At 36.2% G+C, this 22,447-nt stretch overlaps 1 protein-coding gene across 1 annotated transcript in view; it reads right to left on the bottom strand.

Annotated features, from left to right (window-relative positions):
• Positions 1-22,447, bottom strand: part of LOC122789702 — a 267,518-nt gene that overhangs the window by 179,548 nt on the left and 65,523 nt on the right. Inside the window, exons 3-4 of the mRNA XM_044057132.1 lie at positions 20,664-20,855; positions 4,268-4,382 (exon numbers count right to left, since the gene is read on the bottom strand). Coding sequence (XP_043913067.1) covers positions 4,268-4,382; positions 20,664-20,855 — 307 coding nt within the window. The remainder of the gene's footprint in view (positions 1-4,267; positions 4,383-20,663; positions 20,856-22,447) is intronic.

The raw sequence follows: 22,447 nt of genomic DNA, 5'->3' as shown, positions 1-22,447 counted from the left end.
TGAATGAAAATAAGGAGAAAAGCAAAGATTTAAAAGGACAAATACACAAAGTGATTATTCCTAGTCATCAAAGCAGTAATAAAAACAGATAAAAATAATTTCCCTAATAAGTGAAGGATTAGAGCACACACAACCTGTGCTGCTTGACCTTTTGTCAACCTTTGTAAGATGACAGCATTTATTAAACTCAGCAAATGACCTGTTGAATAAAGTGTTATGTTATGTTCCAAGTACTTAGGCGAGTGACTACAAGATAGTCAAATGTCTTAGAGCACTACGTAGGATAGTAACCTTGAGGTTTTGTTTGCATGAGAAAGATGTGAGTAATATTGTTTCTGATACTTTTGGTGCGGTTTAGTTTAAATTCGGCAAATCTTTATTTCAAACATATTACTACTCTTCTGTAAAGGCATTTGAATGGGCTATTATTAGCAGATTTACATTTTTCTTCTAGGGATCTAGGGATATTTTCAGATATTATGGACATAATTTCGATAAGGCATATTTTGATTCACTTAAGTGATTAAGATAGCAACAGAAGTTTATTATTACACATGCCAATAAAGCTGGCAGGGTTGTGGTTTACAAAAAATGTTATATGATAATGAAGCCCTATGACAGTTAAACTATTCAGCCTTTAATATGAAGCCACCATTCTAAACTATTGATATGATTAAGGAACAGATTGATAAGTGCCTGGAATATTGGACTATACACAAGGTGATTTCCCAAATCTTACAAAATTAATTAATGGTGAGTGCACCCAAAACCCAGATATAATATATCCAAAGCCCATAAATGTTGTGCAAATCCAGCAGGACATCCTACAGTATTTGGAATGGGCTCACTTACTGAACCCATGTTTGAGTTTCTTTTTGTATACCTAAAACCTCTTCTTAGTCATATAAGTGCACATTTGAAGGATACTACAGATTTTTTAATGCCTGAATTTAATATAGTATGGAATTGGAACTTACATACAGTGGATTCTGAAATACCTTCACACCTCAATACTTCATTGGGCAGGGCATAGGGCTTTGTATTACTGGTGAAGAGAATGTGATATGATGGGTATTGTGGTGAGTTCAATGATTTTTCTTTTAGCTGAGCTCAATGAATTGGGTGTAACTAAACATGTTTTTTTTTTATTTTAAAGGTGCATGCTATATACAGTTGAGTGTTACTGCTATGGGAGATGCATTCACCCCTGGTTTTGTAGACTTATTTATAGGATATATGGAAGTGATATTTATATTCACAGATTCATAATTATTCCATGGTCACAGAGAAATATGACCATTCACACATTGACCATACCCTCCCTGTGACTGTACCTCTTTTCTCCAGGAAGGCCATTACAGCCAATCCTGAAGAAAATTTGTAGATGCCTCTCCTGTCATCTAATTTATGTTTAAAAAAAGATAGTGAGCCAAACTGCTTATTGTTCATGGAAAGTTTATTCCAAGGGTTTGGGAGGTGCTTGGTTGTAAACCTGTCCTGCCACCATGTTATATTTATTGTTATATTTATCTGTTAGTGAATATTTGGATCACTGATTGTAATACTGGTGGAGATATTAGACTTGCATAGAAACAGGCGGTCCAGGACAATTTGGTTTCTAACGGTGTGATAAATGAAGCAGAGCTCTGCCCTAAAAATGTCTGTAAGATATTGCATAAAGGGATAGAGCTCTCAGCCTCTTTTTGAGGCTCAGGGGCTTTAGTCCTGTGATCTTTCTGTTAGGAATCTTCAGAGTCTTTCTAGTTGCTTGATATGTTTAGTGAGATAAATCCCAAAGGGGACCTTCTACTTGATAACTAACCTGGTTAATGCCGTGTACAAGAGAATAATTACCTCTTTAGACCTGAACGATATTCCTTTGGCAATATGCTGGGTTAAATACAAGGATTCCTTGACAGCCAGTATCAGATGATGATCAAAAGATAAGGCACTATTAACCAAAGTATCTAGGTCCTTGACTACATTTCCATTTTGTACTGGTGTGGTATCTATACAGTATGACAGGAGTGGTTGAATACCAAAGATGATGATAATACCCCTGTTATCATTAAGTTTGAGCCCATTTTTAGTACATCAACTGTTTACTTGGGAGACTTTATTCTGGAGGGTTTGGATGCCATAAGTTGAACTACAACAACCCCCAATTTGTAGTCATCTGCAAACATTGTTAGCCAGAGGTCTTGGCTTTCTGGAGTTCTTAGAATTAAATACCAAAAAGGAGAGGTCTTAGCAATTAGCCCTGAGTGAAACAGCTGGTCACTTTTTACTTTCTGACGAGGCACCTGCAACGTGCTGTGTTTGGGTTCTTTCAGTCGATTTGTTACTCTTCTTATCACATTTGGGTGGATTTTTAAAAAATTTGACTTTTGTATGATGCCAGCAATGGAGACTGGTGTCAAAGGATTTAGCAACATCACACTACATCATGTGCAGTGTATGGCCACCATCTTTGGGCTCAGTAACTTGTTGTGAAAAAGTTTACCAGATGAAACAGACAGGATCTACCCTTCACAAAGCCAAACTGTTGGATGTGAAGTCTGATGATACTGTCAATATCACAGATTGTGAGGGCAATTATAATACATTCCATTGCAGATGAGGCCTGTAAGGCTGATAGGTTTGTTGTAAGGTCACCTTTATGGAGGGCCACATCCACTGCAGTGTACCACTTATCAGAAACAAAACTAGTAGCTAAACTTTGGTTAAATAGTTTGAAGAGTGTGTCTACAATGGTATGTTTTACTGCATTATTTAAGCAGCCAGGTATATTTATATAAGGGTGCCAGATTATTTAGTGCATAGATTTCTTTGCAGAAATTATCTCACTTATCAGGTTATCAGATCTTTTAGTGTGGCATGGGATGTGCAAAAAATACAGGTATTGCAATATCAGGATGCAAGAGAATATAAGGATACCATATTAAGACTTGTCGCCACATGTGGAAATAGTATGTTTAAGATCATCAGACTGTCAATAAGTGCTGGCATATACTGTCAGTAATAACTTTTTTGTTCCATCTTGGACTCCATAAGCAAGTTTAGTTATAGGAGAAGTAAAAATCTCAAGGAATTATTTTCTAGTTATAATAATGATGGTCTAATTAAACAAAGGGATGGTGGTGTTGGGTCAAAGCCATATAGAAATTGTATATTGTGTAGCTACATCGCGTGATCTAAAAGGTTTACTACTATGAACATTATTAAGAGTTTCCAGATTCAAAGGTTAGTGTGTGCACCGTCCATTCCTGAAGTTATTTACATAGCACATTGCTTTTGTCGGGCATTCTACAGGGCTCAGTCCAAAAGGATGTTTAAACACAGGGTTTATGAGCACTTGAGTACTATTAGATAAGTAGGATACAAATATTGTAAACAAGCATACCACTGAAGATCCAAGTGCCACCTTTATTTTTACAGGTATTGACAGATTTAAACAAACTACAAGCGTATCACTCAATGATTCAGAACATCATTGGATCATTCATATCAGGACTCTATTGAAGCCTGGAATGAATAAACTATATTAACTGATGTCACGGCTATACTTGTGTTTATTTTGAAATATGAAGTTGTTTTATACACAGTATTATTCAAGGCTGGAGTTTGATTCATTTTCATTGATGCTTTGTATTTTTTTGTATTTGGTTTTGTTTGTATTTGCATTATCAGCTGATGGTCATCATTTGATATGACCACAATATAAGATGTGATGAATGTCTTTTTAGTATTAGCACCAAAGAGATTAGTTTTTGCAAGCAAGCAAAACTAGTTTGTGCCTTTTTTTTTTTGCAGATCATTATCAAAGTGTCTTATTAGAATGCTATTGCCCTTTTATTTTTGTTGCAACATTTAGTGCACATAGTAACAATGTTTAACAAGCTGCTACTCTGTTTTTCAGTGACACTTGCTTTCATGGGCAATGAATGTATCACTTTCATACTTAGCAGTACTTCTTCACACATTTATATCATTCCATATTCTTGCCCTCACCGTTTTCTCTCATAGAAATATCAGCTGTCAAAACATATGCAATTACTAAATATAAAGGCAGACTATTGCTCAAGTCAAACTTCTGCAAGATAAGACAGTTTAATAATACTGAAGTCTATGATACCCCATTTATTTAGTGACAGCTGACAGCCTTGATGACAATAAGCCAAATTGACTTATGTGAACATATGCATTGGTCTGCATATTATTTTACAATCAGAGATGTTTCAAGTAAGTAAAAGGCTTTGCATATTACCTGGGTTGCATGCTGGGATACATTGGGGACTTTCTGACTCATTTCAGACATAAATGCATAGTTATCCTGTTCGTTTTTCTCAGACTCCTTTCTTCTTTGATTGGATGTTTGTTTTCTGGTATGCAAAAGAATGATGTCACACATTTTAGATAAATAATTTAGTGATAAATAGTATTACATTTTTTAAACAAATAAATAATGATGAATGTAACTGAAATTAAATAAGTACTATATGATTAGCTAGTGTTTTACTGAAAATAGTTGCTTCACACTGTACTACCAACTTAATGAATGTGTGTGTGCATACATGCATATGTTTGAGTGTATATATATATATATATATATATATATATATATATATATATATATATATATATATATATGTATATGTTGGTTGACAAAACAAAAGAGAAGTTCAAAATTTGTGCCAGATTGTACCATCCCCAGGTTTGGGGAACATGCCTTTTCCTTAGGTGTTGTGTGATCTCAGAGTTGGAATAAATAGCTAGCATGGGGGTGTGGGTGGTTTTAAGACTTGCATGGTCAAGGGAATAACCTCCGAACATATGCAGAAGCATGTTGACGTTTGTTTGTCAATGTTAACATTAGCTCTGTTGACATTACAACAATTCAGTGATTGCCACTATAGCCATTTATATGTATATACAAACATGTGTGTATATACGTGTGTCTATATGTATGCATATGGCACATGCACAGTCACACACTTTTTTGTGTTATAGTTACCCTTTGTTGAGTGAGTTAGTCCCACTAAGCTAGTGGCCTCTTTTAAGAAGAGCTACTAGCTGGTACTTATACTGTCTACAGGAAATTTTGCCAGGACATTGGGAACTCTACAAACACTCCCTCGCCCATGCTTGGAACAAATTTCCCCTTGACTTACGTTCAATCTCCCACACCTCACACTTTAAAAATGAACTAGAAGCTTATTTTCTTAATTCCAGAACCTGCCCTTGCCATGACCCCACTTAGTCTTCCTTCCCTTTATGTACCCTCAAAAGGACCATACTTAGTACCTCGTTACACCTCTCTGTCCAATCTGTCTACTATGCATTTGCATAATTTTATACAAACAAAAATTTTTTATTGTTGACCTATTGAACTATATCAATGTAAAATTATGTTACTTAGCTTCTTTTAATGCAACTTTAACTTTATGCATGTAACCCAACATATGTGAATCTTTCTGCTATAACTGCTATTATATCAATGTTGTTTAAAATTGTACTTATTTAAAAATGTACTACTGGAGCTTTTCTCCTCGGGTCTCCACTGAAAATGGGCCACAAGCCCAGTTGGATAAACCCGGTTAACAAATGCCAATAAATAAAATAAATAAATAAATAAACTTCCACTCTTTTCCAGCACTACTAGATGGTCCCATAGGGCTGTCACTAGTGCTTGGGAAAGCTCCCAGATGGACGCTAGCAGAAGTAACAGGAATGAGGAGACCAGCGAAGAATCATTTGGAAATATGAAAACGGATGCTGAGCAGACGGAAATCATGATGGATAAGGTAGCTGATGCTGTTGCAGCAATATCAGAAGTTGTTTCTGTCATTGCAGTGGATGATACAAATTAACAGCATTTAGCTGCTTCTCAGACTGGTTCTGTGCAGGGAAGCATTGTACTAACAGAGATGCAGGGAAGCATTGTAGTAACAGAGCTGGAGGACAGTGCAATGTAGACTGAAGAACTGCTGGAGTTACTTGACAAGGAAGAACCACAAGATGACCCTGCTGTATTGTGGGGTGAGATGGCGATTGTGCTTTTACTGAGGATGAGGAACAGAAAGAACAAGTTTTTGATATTGTTACTGGAAAAGAAGAATCATTTCAGACTACAAGTTATACATTTTCAGCAGTGGTTAGTGTTAAGATGCAAGAAAAAGGCACTGTAAATGCTTTTCTTTATAAAAAAGAAACACTGTGAAATTAAGAACTAGAAATAGTACTGCTGTAGAGTGATAGTTTGTTTGCAACAATTTAGTCAAGTCAGTGTTTTGTAATGGATATAAAGTATTTTATTCATTTTGATAGAGATCTTTGGTGGCATTTGAAACTGAATTTTTGCTGCATAATTTCCTAAATTAATGTGAAAATAGTGACATTTATCCATGGAAATGGAACAATATTTTTGTTGGTTAAAGACTGAATTAAAAAAAAAGTTTGTGCAATTCATACCTCTCAACCTCTTAGCACAAGAGATCTGGACACAGCCAAAGATAATGGGAGGTACAAAAGCCAAGAGTTTGTTATAAATCTAGAAAGTTACTGGAATAATAGATTTTGTGTTATCACACATTTTCTGATGGATATCAGGTCTGAAACTCAACTGTCTGTCATTATTGAATGACTTCAATCCTCAGCAATATGCCAGAAAAACACAAATTTTATGAGGAACAGACCAAAAATATGAGGCAAAAATCTGGACATTCTATGAAAATCTGGACAGTTGAGAGGCAGGAGAACTGATGTTATTGAACAGAAAGAATTAAAGAAACGTTTACGTAAACACTGAGGATAAAAACAGCACAAAAGATGAGAGACATGTATGGAATGGTGGTTGGAAAATGGATGTTGTATTAAATGTAAAGCAGGATGTTTTGCAACATTTACATAGTGTTTTATTTCTGAAAAGTTTTACAGGTGTGTTTATTTAACAAGGCCAAAAAAAACTTACTTTTGTGGGAGAATGGATCATTTAAATCAAGACTGTAATAGGGTTAAGTTTAATTAATGTGGAAAGATGTCGTATAATGAATAAATGTAAAAAAAGAATGCAAGGTATGTGGGATGGAAGGCAATTTTTGATTTAATTGTGCATAAAGAGAACATACAACAGTACAAGATAAAAATGTAGAAATTATTGAAAAAGGGAATGCTATAATTATAGAACACATAAGGGTGAATAAGGAGGATTATGTTAATGAGGGTGAGGTTAATTATGTTTAAGTGCTACACATATAGGCTTAAAGAAAATTGAAGCTGAGACACGCAACATGTTTGGGCAACTATTTGGTGAGCAATCAGATCAGGTAGCAGGGGAAGTGAATGATTTGGTTAGACAAGAGCCGAGAAATACTATAGGGCAAAGGATAAGAGAAATGAAAGTTTAGAATTATCCCTCCAAAAGTTAAAAAAGGAAAGGACTTATGTTAGAGTTGTCTCAGTTAATGTCAACAGTGTTTTAAATAGGTTCAGAAGATTAATATTAGAATGGTGTCAAGGTTTATGTGCTGAAATAATCTGTTTAAGAGACACAAGGTTTAATACCTTTCAAAGACAGAATGCAACCTGAAAAAATAATAGGGGGGGACTATGACAAACTTGTATGGAATTTAGAAAATGAATGATGTTCACAAGTGATAGTTTTTCTTAAAGATAGAGTCAAATTTTTAAACATTCACACTGTTTATGCTGGAATAATAATTGTGGCAGATATCAGATACGAAAACAATATATTCAGACTATTAGAGGGAAATGATTGCACCAGTATTAAAGAAAAGGAAGAGGTATTTGAAACAGTAATACCTTATGTAATGTTTAACATGAGTATTATTATACTGGGAGATATTAATTTTGATTTGAGAAATAATAAGAAAAAAGTGAATCATTGATGTTAAAAACTGCAGGAAGTAATGAAGTGTGTGGCTTAATACCATGAAATACAAGACATTCTGAATATACAGTACAAGAAGATTACTGAAAACAGAGATAGACTATTTTTTGCTGTCTGAGTATCTTACTGAAAAAGGCAGTGGTGTTAAGGTCACTGTGTTTTTGGATCGTTTGTGTATTTGGACTGAAGTGGGAAAAATGACATTATTGTAAGAGAAGGATATGTATAAAATGACCATCAGGAAGGATGTTTCAGTCAGATGAAAAGAGTCAGGAAACTGGACAGTTTGGGAAGGAACATTATACTATCAACGTTTTTCATAAGTCCTTAACAGAGTGGTGAGTTATATTTAAAAAGTAAAAAAATATATGGGCGGAATTGCAACTAAGTAATGAAGGGATGAAAGGGTATGAAAATATAACAGGAAGCATGTTGAAGAGTTTAGAAGAAAATAATGGTGATTTATTTCTACAAAGAAAGGGAGATTTAGGAGAAGAATAAAAAGAAAGTCGAGGAATTATTGCATGAACAAAATTATTTTGTTAGGGGAAAGAAGGAAGACGTATCTTCATACTTGGAAAAAAATGGTAAATATGACGAGTGCGTGATAAGGAACTGAAAAACGAGAAAGGTGAAATAAAGTACAAAACAATATCATGAATGTGTATGGCAAGAAGGTTGGTTTATAGAGAAAACACATATGAATGTAATAATATATGGGTTATGAAGATTATTTCTGTAGAAGCAACTGAAAATTTGCAGAATAAGATTACTTTGGATAAATTACGTTTAAGCTATTAAAGGAATGTTCATCACCGAGGAAGGATGGTATAAGTTATGATGTATATAAAACATTTAGTGAGTATTTGAAATATTGAATGAATAGTTGGAGAATGGGGTGCAGGAATGTAGTATAACAAGGTACTGTAAGGTTTATACTGTATACTGCTGGCACTCTCCCTGACAACCTTAGTGACCATTTTTTAACCTATATCATAAAACATAAGGTAGGAAACCCTCACCAGAGCAAATATAAAACATTGAGAAACAAAAAAAATTGACACTGCAATATTCTTAAACAAACTACAAACAGTTGACTAGTCAAAACTAAAACATCTAACATTAGAAGAGGCCATAGATCACTTTAACACTAAATTCCTAAGTATCCTTGATTCCCATGCTCCAGCACATACAACAAAATCTAGATCAAACACAGCACCATGGCTCACAAAAGATACCAAAACTAAAATCAAAACTAGAAACAGAGCCTGGGCCAGCTGGAGAACAACCAAAGCCCCACTTGACCATCTAAAATATCATCAACTCAGGAATGACACAAAAAAATCTATTTTACTGGATAAAAAAGTTTCTACCATAATCTCCTACAAAAACACCAAAACAACCCCCAGAAGTTCTGGGCAGGCTTAAATCAACTACTTCATCCAGGACATTCTACCACCCCAACCCCGGCTAACCATGCCCATGGTTGTCCAGAGATCATAGCTAGCACTTATAATAACTTTTTCACCAAAACAATCCAATCCCTAGCAAGTCACCTAACCTCTACAAACTTAAACCACACGCCTAATTTATCCACAAATCACCCCGAATTTAGCCTCAAACAAATATCCACTAGTTTTATCAAAATTATCCTAAAAAAACTAAAACCTACCACCCTCGCTGCTGACCTCCTCCCTGCAGAGTACCTACAAATAGCTGCAGATGCCATTGCATATCCCATATCTATCCTTATCAACAGAACGTTATCCGAAAATGCTATCCCCTCCCTCCGGAAAATATCCCATGTCATCCCACTCCATAAAGGTGGTAGCTCAATAGACATGTCCAACTATAGACCCATTGCCATTCTTTCCCCACTAGCCAAAATAATGGAGAAATGTGTACACAAGCAACTAATGCAATACCTTTCACAGGATAACTTACTATCTGACTCCCAGCATGGTTTCAGGCCATACCACAGCATCACCTTTCCTTTACTAATGCCATAAACAATAACAGAAATGACAATAGGCTAACCTCCGTCCTCTTCCTTGACCTATCAAAAGCATTTGACATGGTCAACCATGAACTTCTCATTCTTTCTCTAAAATCCATTTCTCTCAACATGCACACTATCCAGTGGTTCCAGTCCTACCCAACAGGTAGAGAACAGGCGGTACTATGGCAGGGCAAACTCTCCAGTCAGCTACCTCTCACACTTGGTGTCCCTTAAGGTTCCATACTAGGCCCACTACTCTTCTCTATTTTTATCAATAATCTTCACACTGCTATCCCTAAAGCTACCTGTATTCAATATGCAGATGATTCCACTCGCATCTGCTCATCCCCCTCCCCATCCAAACTACAAATCTTAACCCAAACTACATTTAGCACTACTGAAAACTGGCTCACCAACCAACACCTACTACTGAACCCCAATAAAACTAAACTTCTACTCTTCACCCCCACTAGTAGATCTGCCACACTTTCATTCTCTGTCACATCTGGCAATGGCACCACTATCTCCCTAGATCAACATACTAAATCACAGACAATCTCAAATTTGACCTACAGGTCAACAAAACCATACAGACCATCAATAAGAAGCTTGGATCACTGTATAGAAACAAGACACTCTTAACCCCACTGGCTAGGACTGAAATTACCCAATCACACCTACTCTCTACTCTTTTATATGCCTTACCTGTACTCTCAAACCTCAATAAAACCGAAGTAAGCTGTCCCATAGCTACAACCATATTGCCAGATTCGCCACTGGCTTCACCTATAGAACCCATCACTGCCAGAACCTGAAACAACTAGAATGGCTAGAACTGCCCAGCTTAGTTCAATTCGATCAACTCTTAATAGCGCACAAAGTTCTGTACCACCCTAAAGATACCCCCTCTCTTATAAATATTAGTAAGCCATATAGCAACCTGAGATCCCTATGGTCAGCCGACAAATTACTGGTCCAAACCCACAAAGCTAATAACTCAGCTGGTGAATCCCTGTTCACCAACTTTGTTGGCAAAATCTGGAATGCCTTGCCAAAATATATAACCCTACAATCCTTCAAAAGTCTCTTAAAAAAAAACCTCAGACAGTATCTCAAATTGAACTGGCTATGCCCATGTACCAACCCAGATTAAGTTATAAAACAATAGCATAATCAGTAATTATTATAGCATAATCAGTAATTATCATAACATCTAACTACATCACCATGCTAGGTATCCAATCTTACTTGTAATTGCGTCTGTCCATGAGAACTGCGAGTCCCTACTAGGGACTAACTGTGAGTTACAATCTTAATTGTATAATTGTCTCTGTCCATGAGAACTGTGAGTCCCTACTAGGGAACATTACTAAACCAATGTACAGAAGATATATTTGTTTTTATATATTCTAATTGTTTTCTAACTTCTTGTGTAACTTTTGTATGTCTGTCCAAGAGAACTGTGAGTCCCTACTAGGGAACACTTCTAAACCAATGTACATAAGGTATATTGCCATTTTTCTATATATTGTAATTGTTTTCTAACTTTTAGTGTAACCTTTTGTATGTTTGACTATGTGGAGCTTTTCTCCCCGGGCCTCTGCTGAAAATGGACATGTATCCAGTCGGACTATCCTGGTAAACAAATGTAAAATAAAAATAAATAAAATTATATGGAAAACAGGAGGAAAAAAGATATAAAAAAATGGAGGAAAATTACATTGAATAATGCAGTGTATAAAATATTAATGAAAATATTACAAATGAGGTTTGAGAAACTTACGTATGAAGTAATGTTACCCAGTAAATGCAGACTGAAAGGAAAACGTAGTCCTGAATTACTAATTAAAATGGAGGGAGTGATACCAAGTGAATGATGTGAGACATAATCAAAGCATATGATTATCGCAGTTATAAATGGCTAAGGAAAATGTTCATGCAATGTGGACGTAAAGGAAAAATAATCAACTTATTAAACATGGCATGTAATAACACGTTTAGAATAATAGTTAATGGATGATTTACTGAGCAGGTATGGATGAAGAAAAGGTGCAAGACAGGGCTGCTCTATGACCAGTGTATTATTATCTTTAGTGATAAATGCTTTTGCTTGTGTTATGCGTGGTATATTGAGTGAAAGGACATACAGATTATGCAATTGTGTTGAGATTCCAAATTTTTTATTGTAAGTTGATGGTGTTATAGTTAATACAAAAAATTAGAGTTGGATAAAAATAGTGATATTATTGAATGATGCATTAAAGAAAGTGGGATTACAACTGAATAAATAGGAAAGTTAGGCTTTAGGTGATGTAACTGAAATTAAAGCTATTTGCTTTTATGATAAAAAATGAGTTACTTGGAATAAGTGTTTGCTAAAATGGAAGACTAAAGAAAGAGATGGAGGGAGTGATAGAAAAAAGAAAAGGAATAAGTGCTTTCTGGAAAACATTTAGGCTATCATTTGAAAAGAAAGTGGATTTGATTAATTCCATTATTTTAGATAGGTTAGATTATATAGGAAGTGTATATATGTGTCCAAGTGAAAATGAAACAGAAATACTGCAGTTCGTGTTTAGTGTCATAGGGGGATCAAGACTAAACTCCATAAAAAGGGGCATTCTGTACCTGGAAGGAAAATAGGAAGGTTAAGATTAATACATCCTATTATGTATATTGCATATTTACACTTTTACTGGTTGTTGAGATGTAGAAAGACAGAAAAAAGTAACTTGACTGGAAAAATTTTGGAAGTTAATTATGAAGTATTTTGAGATAAAGCTAAATAGAAAAACATGAAAAAAATGAAGAAGTTAAAGAATACCAGAAATAAATGTCATTATGGAAAATAAATACCAAATAATTAGAAAAACAGAGGAAATAATGGTATCATAACTTGATGTAATATTTTTATGATATTAATGTCGAGAAGGACTGGGAATTGAGGAAGGTGAGCCTGTAAGGAAAAGGTCAATAAATCAGTGTGTCAACATGTTTTATGGAGACTATCAATTAAAAAATTACCTATAAAGACAGTATATTATGTAACAGAATGTGTGATAAGCTGTGTATATCTTGTAATGAAACTGAAACAGGAGAACATATTTTTAGGATGTGAAAGGACAAATAAAGTCTGGGACTGGTTATATAAAGAAAATGGGTCTATATTATAAGAATGAAAGTGCATATGTGCGACTACATAAAAGTCGACACATAATGCATGAAACCTAAAAATAGCGAATGGCCACGTAAGCAAAGTTTTCCCTACGGAAAAAACTTATGCGGCCGTTCGCTAAAAAAAAAAATTATCATCATAAACAGATGGGGGCTCCCCACCTCCCCAACTAAATATACCAACTCCAAGATCACACTATAGGGAGGGAAAGGGCAACTCCATGAAGTTGGCCAACCATCTCCTTGCCCTATGTTATAGTCATCGAATCGTCGCTGTTTCCGTATTCGCTTAGAAGCATTTTCGTGCTTCTAATATAGACCCAAAGAAAATATATTTCTAAGCATTAAAAAGCAGAAAATGTAAATAAGAACATGATTTTATATGGATATTACGGGAAAGAATATGATGGTATGAAGGAACGAATTGGGTGATATGGGAAATCTGGAATGAAATACTAAGAAAAGTTGCGTTTAATAAAAGATGGCCTCTCGTGGACATTTTGGAAAGGATATGATTTTGGTTGTGTAAAAACTGGTATTTTGATGGACTGAGAAAGAGTTATATCACTGCACATGAATATTTTATTTATTCAAAATATGAATATTGCATATACTGTAAATACTATAAATGTCATACATTGAAATTGTTGTAAAATAGTGTAAATTTATGTAAATAGCATGTGTGGATTATATAAATATTCCTACTCTTTTCAATAAGTGCTACAGGATCATTTGCATTCATTTGAGCTACTTCCAACTCAGGCAGTGTGCATACTGTCTGAGTTGGTGGCAAGCAGTGTGTGTGTGTGTGCGCGTATGAAATATGCATGCGTGCATGCATACAATACTTGCTATTGGAAGAATGTAGGAACATAGTTCAGGCTGTCATATTTTTCTTCTTACAAAATGATTGCCATAGATTTCTTTCCCTACATACTCTTATACATAAGATAGGATTTGTTACACATTAAATCTGTTTCATATGTTGCCTCAGTAATATATCTTCAGCTACTTTTAAATAGTTAATACATGCCCTTAATTTTGCAGTTTTACACAGTTTAGAGAAGCTTTGTAGCAATCCCACATATTTTCCTTTCTTTTTTTTCTACTAGAAGACATTTTGCTACCTCGCAAATGTCTAATTTCCTCCAACCACCTTTCAGTATACTTGCATTTATTCCCTAAATAACACATACCTCTATGTCATCTTACCTTTTACTTCCCACTCATCACAAGTCTGAATCTCCTTAGCAAGCTTCATTCAAAAGATATTTTTGCCTCATTCTTTCAAGTGTATATATTAGGTATTCTTTGCCTTTGTTTTAGATTATTATTACTTTTGCTATGTATTGTATGTTCAGGATCAGTACTCTACCCCATTCATGATTGTTTTAGCTTATTATTACTTTGGTTGTGCATTGTACATTCAGGATCTAATTCATAGTTTGGTAACTGCATTAGTGCCAAAACCAAATTAAATGCAGTCTGTGGGATAACTGTATAAACATTTAATCCCTTCCAGTTATCAAGGGAATTTTAAATGAAAATAATGTATAAATGTATGTGTGGGGGTCATATTCCACAGACAGATCATTAAATGGGGAAGGAACCTTAATCTTTGAGAGACTCGCACCTATTAATTTTATAAGTATAATCCATACATCTAGATGTAAGTTTGGAATCTGAAAAAAAATCAATGTTAAATAGATGGTGAAGTTCCTAGAATTAAATGAACAAAGCCCTCTCTATTCCAGTCTAGCATTATATAGAAGGTGTTTCATTTCTCCAAATTGCCTGGTGAACTTATGGTGCATACCTTCAAAGGTAATCAGGTTTTCCTTGCTGTAAGTACAAAATAAGGTATTGTAGTCAATGACTGGCCTTACATAAGTAATGAATAATTTCATTATACAGGCAATATCCATAAAGTTTTCATAAATTAACCCCATCAGTTCTCAATGCTTTAGCCATCTGTGCTTGATTTATACATTTTAAATTACTGCACACAGTAATCCCAAAACCTTTGTAGTTAGGCATTAATGTGGTCACCCAATCTAAATAAATTAGTAAATATTATTTCTATTTTTGAAAAGGTCTTATTTCAGTATGGTTATATTTGTTCATGTGAAGTAACTGACGCTTGTAATTCTAGTATCATAAAAATATGTTTTAATAAATCCTTCTGAAGAAAGATTTTAGTTTAGAAAATGATTTGTATTCAAGCAGATAGAAGAATTTCTGCCCTGGATTTACAGATTTTTAACTTTGCAACTTTCTACAGATCCCATCCAGTCCTGTGACCTTGTTCAAATTTGTTTTTATGAATTTTTGTGTGTTTGAAATCCTAAATATTCTATCACTGATTTTATACTCCCTGCTAATTTACCACAACCCATTCTTAGCCTCCTGTTTTATTTTTTCAGTATGTCTTTGCACACCTGAATACTTTCCATCCAAGATGTCATTAAGTAGGCGTATACACTCCCCTATTCCTAATAGGATTCTGTTTATTTCCTGAAAACAGATTATTTCATCCTTGCCTGCTTGAACATTTTCCAGAGGCTTGAGACCTGCCTGTAATTCATCTTTTTCATAGGTTACTAACACTATCTTTATGGGGTCAGATGGTCATTCCGAATAAATATAGATATGGAATGGGTAGATATGTTTCCAAAGTCATTTTTTGTGGACAACTTCAGGTTACTTAAAATACAGATTATTTCTGACTCCATTTGTTTTAGTGCTAGAGGTATTGCTGCTTTTCCATTTCTGTGTTTTACTGGATGCCTGTGGGATTTATATCGTTCCTGTTATAAGTCATTTTCCCAGTTAATTCTTTTATTTGTCTTTTTAAGTCTGAATGCACCTGTGCTAGTCCATGTGGTCTCAATTATGACTGGAAATTATCTTGTATCAGTGTACTTACTCAGTCATAAAATTAATAAACCAAGTAAGAAATACATGAAAATGTACATCTTTGGTTTCATTAAGCAAATGGATACATTCTGTGCTCAAAAGTGCCCATAAACACTGCATTAAAATGTATGTGCCGGTATGTAAGATGTTCTCAACAGTATCAACTCCATAAACAATAATCTCTTTGTTTCCACTGTCTCTCATAATAATTTGTGAAACTGCTGCTCTCCCTGAATTGCATATACTCTAGTATCTTGTGTGATTACAACAGCCACTTCACTTCATTTCCTTTTAATGCCAACATCTGTGCTAAGAAGAATCTGTTTCACTGTTACATTCTAATGATGGTTTTCCAGAATATTACATTTCAGACTTCGTTACTGTGCCCTTGCAATTCTCTATCACTAAAGACACACCCATGATCATGGCTAAAATAATCCACTTAAATAATTCCATTTAAGTTGTTAAGGGCATTGGTGTTTGCTCTAAACATTGAAGCATCAGTAGAGGTGTTCCACAGGGCTCTGTCCTGGGCCTCACATTTTTTGGTGTATATTTCTCTTGGCATTAAAGCTGATATCAATGGACTCAGGCTAACTGGTTTTGCTGATGACTACAAACTGGGGGCAGTTATCATATCCTAGTCGGATACTTAAATCCTCCAGCAGGAGCGTCACCAAACAAATGTTCAGTGTGTTAATCATGGGCTTACCCTAAATGCCAAGAAATGCAGTATAGTTTATTTTGCTATACTTACCATAATAAACTATGTTACCAAGAATGCAGTATGATTTATTTTGGTAAATCTAGCATTAATTCTGCTTACCATATAGATAATGCACCATTTAAATCTGCTACCATCATCAGAGATTTTGGTACCTTTTCTGACAGACTCTTCTTTGAACATTTTCTTCTGTGATGGTTTGAAAATCCTTCTACCTTGCAAAGCTCATCCTTTCCTGTTTTAAACATTTTATTAACATGCCACAGTACAGAGTAATGCACAGTTTATCATTTGTGGTGTTTCTTCTAGATCTAAAAAATGTATAGTCCCACATTATTCCTGCATTATTAAGGCCGTCACGGAATACAATGCCCCCTTTGGCATGCACTTCACTAAGCACCTAAACCATCTTGTCAGACTGCAATGTTTTCTCACCAAAAAGATCTCAGGTCTTTGTACTCTTAGCTGCTCTGATAGATTAAAAGTCTCCCACTCTGTGTCATACAGACTCCTGAGGGGTGAACTCTGGTTAACCTTTTGTGTTGTGAATGACCAAGCACTTTTTGAACTCTTTCACCAAAGCAGAACCAGTGGTAAAGTGAACTCTCACTGAGATACTTCAGGTGCAGCTAACATTGAGTGAGACAGAGATTCAGGTCGTAGCCTGCTATAGGTTCCCAACCATGTCCCAAGACTCACACTCCATGTTCCTAAGCACCCTGGAGAATATTAGGGTCCAAACTAACACTCCCATACTGGGCAACTTCAACTACCCCTCCCATTAACTGGGAAAACTACTCTTGTACCAATACTCCTGCCCAATGCTTCCTGGATTTCATTAATTCCAATGCACTGGACCAGCTCATTCTTACCCCCACTAGAGGTAGCAACATCCTTGACCTGGTCATTACTAACATGTGCGACCATTGCTCTACACCAATAGTCAACTCCTCCCTGGTTAGATCTGACCACAAACTAATCACCTTGGAAATCTACACCCCGGCCCCCCAAAGGTAACCACCATGAAATATTTCTCCAAAGCTAACTTTGGGCTCCTAAAAACAGAGGCACCCATGCAAATTGAGAATAATTGCATGACAGCTGAATTATACACCAATGCACTGTAGGAGCATGTGCACAAATAAATGGATCTCGCCATACCCAACAGAACCAAGACACTCTCCTCAAAACAAAAAGGAAGCCAGTCTGGTGGTCTCCTGCCATAAACAAACTCTACAAAAGGAGGAGGAAACTGATCCGGAATAATGTGAAGTCCCAAGACTGGAAAAACTCCCTTATCAGCCTCAACAAAAGGTTGAGATCCCTCATCAAATCCGCTAAAGATAGCTATGAAAACAAAATTGCAGCAGATAATAAAGACAACCACAAGGGCTTCTATAGTTATGTAAAGCATCTCCACAGCAATACCCAGATTTGCTGTGAGCTACTGCACAATGGTACCTCTTATACCGAGCCAACAGATATTGCCAATATACTGGCTGACAGATTCAGTGCCAACTTTACCCCCCCCCTCGCAAGGGACCGGTCACAATACCAGTAGATTGCCAGGCACCCAGTATTACTGCTGCACAGGTTAAAACAGGACTGTCCAAGGTCAAGAATACAGCTTCTATGGGACCTGACAATATCCATGGCTGTTGTCTACATGAACTACAGAGTGAACTGGCATCTCACCTGTATGCCCTGTTCAGTTACAGCCTTACCACAGGCTTTGTCCCTACCGAATGGCACACTGCTACAGTCATCACTCTCCACAGAGGAGGAGCAACTACAGTCCCTGGGAACTATTGCCCCATTAGCCTGACAAGTCTGATATGCAAGGCTATGGAACACATCATCATGGACATAATAAACAAGGATATAGGGAATCTCCAAACTCTGGATCCTACACAGTTTGGTTTTGTGAAGGGTAGATCATGCCTGCTCAACTTGGTTGACTTCTTTGAGTCAGTCACCAGAGCTGTGGATGAAGGCAAAGTGGTTCATACAGCCTACCTTGATCTGGCCAAGGCCTTTGATACCATTCCCCACTCAGGAATCATAGAAAAACTCACTAAGCTGGGTATCAATCCCTATATCACTAGGTGGGTTGCAAACTGGCTTACAGATAGAACCCACAGTGTGAAAGTAGCTGACTCCAAGTCAGACTTCCGACCAGTCATGAGTGGAGTCCCACAGGGTTCGGTCCTGGGTCCTCTCCTGTTTGGAATCTACTTCTCTGAAGTCCAGGCCAACATGAAAGGACTCTGGCTGACAAGTTTGCAGACAATTGCAAATTGGGAGCTATTATTAACTCCCCAAGTGACATTGAAATCCTACAGAAAGGCCTCACAGAGACCAACGACTGGTGTCAGAACCATGGCCTTAAGCTCAATGCCAAAAAATGTGTCATCACCCCCCTTGGGAAAATAACAATTCCCTTGAATTACCACATCGATGGTAGTCCACTGAATACAGAAGGCATTATAAAAGATCTGAGAACACAGGTTGACAGCAACATCTCTTTTGACCACCACATTGCCACTGTGGTCAGAAAGTCCTTCTATGTGGCACAACTCATTACTAAGGGTTTTACATCCAGGAAGAAAGAGGTCATTGTCTCCCTCTACTCTTCCCTCATTAGGCCAGTCATCAAGTACAATGCCCCAATTGGCATGTACCTCACTAGACACCTGCAACAAATGGAAAGGCTGCAAAAGTACCTCACAAAGTGGATCCTAGGCCTTAAACACTTGTCCTATATGGACAGACTCAAAAAACTCCAACTATTCTTTGTCTCATATTGCCTACTTAGATGCAATCTCTGCTTGACTTACAAAGCCATGTCTGACCCAGCTCTGTTAGAAATGCTACATCTAAAGAAATCCCAATCCCTCCACACCACACTCTCCAGAGACCTTAACCTCGTTACCACAATCAATAATAGAACATGCTGGAGGGACAGGTTCATAACCCAGAGACTGTCCATGCCATGGAATAGGCTTCCCATACATGTCAAGCAGAGCACCTCACTGGCCCTTTTCAAGAGAAATCTTGATGAGTGGATGGGAAACAAAATTCACCCCCGGGATCACTCCAGTGGCTCTACTCGACAGAGGTACTGGGAACTAAGGTCGGGTGGCACTATGCCAGGGTAATCCTATGGGCTAGGCTCGTAAAGGCTCCAGGGCCATTAGCCTAGCACACACCTATGAACCTATGAGAGACCTAAACCTGTACTACCACAGCAACATGACCAGTTAATGCAACAGGCACCAATGCCGACACATCCTGTGTTTGTAGTATAGGCTGCCTGTATATATTAAGCAGAGTACTTCCCGACCAACCTTTGGAAGTGAGATCACATTAGGGAAATCTTAATGAAAGATATTTTTAATCTCCTGTCAGTACTGTGTGATGTATCTAAGATTCTCAGTTGTCTTTTTGGCTGTAAACCTAGTAAAAACCTATGAAAGAATAAATAAATAAATAAATAAATAAATAAATAAATAAGCTAGGTGACATTTTTATTGCATGTTTTACCATGCCTTCATGTTGACTATGCATTAAACATTTTACTGTCTCTTTATTTGCTTTGTTTGACCATATGCTTTCACCTTTTTTTATTCCACCTTCCATTTTCCCCTTTCTCAATGATATCACTGCTATATAGTCATACAAGCCTACAGTTTCATTGCAGAAGATTATAAATCCTTCAGAAATCCATAGTTTCATTGCAGAATATAAATCCTTTAAATGAACAAAAATAATACCGTGTATGGAAACTCACAGACTGAATGCCCCTTACGCCAATTTTATACATCTTCTTTGAGTATGTACTTTATCATATATCTTGCTTGATTTTGATTAATGTAACATGAAGCAGTATCTAACTACTTTCTTTCCTTGTTTCTTTTTTTTTATTCTTGCTGGGGACTTACTGTGACTGTGTGGTCTTGGGTGCCTTTGGCTGACTGCAGCAGTTGACTATTTGCATTATGACTGCAACTAGCATTGTCAAAGCAATTGCAGGGAGTGTGGCAATTAAGATAAGATCGATGGTGCTCCATAGTTGTTCGCATCGGGAACCCATGTACCAGTAATCAATCCAGCCATCTTTATAGTTTGGACAGCTGTGTGAAAAAAGTTATTGTTAACTGTTATTACATCATAAAAAAAACTTAGCACATCAGTAAATTATACAAATGACTTAGTCAAACCAAAAATCAGAAGCCTTTAAGAAAGTATATGACAAATGAAGACAAACTTAAGTTGGTAATTAATAACACCATCGAGACGCATCCAATTCATTAGAACACATAAACTTAAACCAGAATATAATCTGATATTTTGTAAAAACTGAAAGGATGAAGATTTACCTGTCAGTTTACATATCACTCCTATTCTGTTTATTTAATGAAAGCTGTTACTAAAACTAGAAAGAAAGCACTCGGCATGTTATACTGCCATGAACTGAAAGACTATGCATCATACTATTTGGTGATACTGCCCATTGTGTTTTACAAATATTAGACTGTTGTGTCCATAACGGTGTGTCAAACACAGGTTCTTAGTTAGCAAATACTTTGGTTAGGCAGTATTTCTTGAACTATTTCTGGTATGAAATCAACCAAAATGATCGGATTTATATTACTGTATAATTTTTACTGCCTCTTTCTTTCATATTCTTAGGTGACAGTTATATACTACTCTTATCACTCTGATTATATGGATTCAGATATATGTCTATGAATAATAAAATACTGCTATTTAATATGAAGTTTATCTGGTTATGTACCATTGCTATAATCTGTGAAATAATGCATATTTTAACTATTTCTACTCTGTTTTCAACTTCTCTCAATTGCTTTATGCCCAGCAGATCCTTCAGTGTGAAAGAAATGCTTTTAAATTATTCTAAGTGAATGAAAATACATAGTCAACATTAATATTGTTATATGTGTTAAGAAACTTATTTGATATTTTGCAACCTGGTTATAACTGAAAATCAACCCATATCATCCTGTTCTCCTACCTACCAATAACTAATTAAATAAAATATGATTAATAAATAAATAAAACTCTGATTTCAGGGGCCTTCTGTATCAGGTGAAAGCAGTGACTGATGGGATTTCCTCTTCTGATATCCCTTCTCAGGAAAACTCTGAATTTTGTGTTGATCTCATAAGCAGGGTTGTATGTACCTTTGGCCAGAAAATGTTGCAAACTTAAGTGCAGGGTTAGGAGTGTTCATTCAGTATTTCTTTTCTACTGCTTGCAAAGTTTCAGATATCAGATCTGACATACAGCAATACAAAGTTCCAGTGTTCAATGCCAAAAATGCCAAAACTTGTGAAGTATTTCTGCAGTTTTTATATCATTAGTTAGGACCTCCACCAGCTCTATTGTTTGGGAAAACAGGAAGCAGTGCTGTAAGTACTAGGCCCTAAACTGAGCTATTTGCAGGAGGTAGAGAGAAACAAAAAACTTAAGGACTAAGAGCATCAGATTCTTAAAAAAACACACTAGGGGGGATGTCTCAGAGATTCTACATTGCTTTACCCTTGTTCATGAGTTTGGAGCAAGAATACACTCATTCAGCTTATGTAAAGAGATCCACTGTGCCTCCCAGTGGAGATCATGTAGCAGCACCTGGGACTTCCCTCAGTTTTTACAGGAATCAATAAATCAGGCTGAAGAGAGATTGTGTCATGTTCTTCTGCAC

This window comes from Protopterus annectens, chromosome 15.part0 (assembly GCF_019279795.1).
Source record: "Protopterus annectens isolate FY-2018-M chromosome 15.part0, PAN1.0, whole genome shotgun sequence".
Classification (NCBI taxonomy): Eukaryota; Metazoa; Chordata; order Ceratodontiformes; family Protopteridae; genus Protopterus; species Protopterus annectens.
The sequence above is the reverse complement of the archived record's forward strand: the minus strand, read 5'-3'. Positions and strand labels throughout refer to the sequence as shown.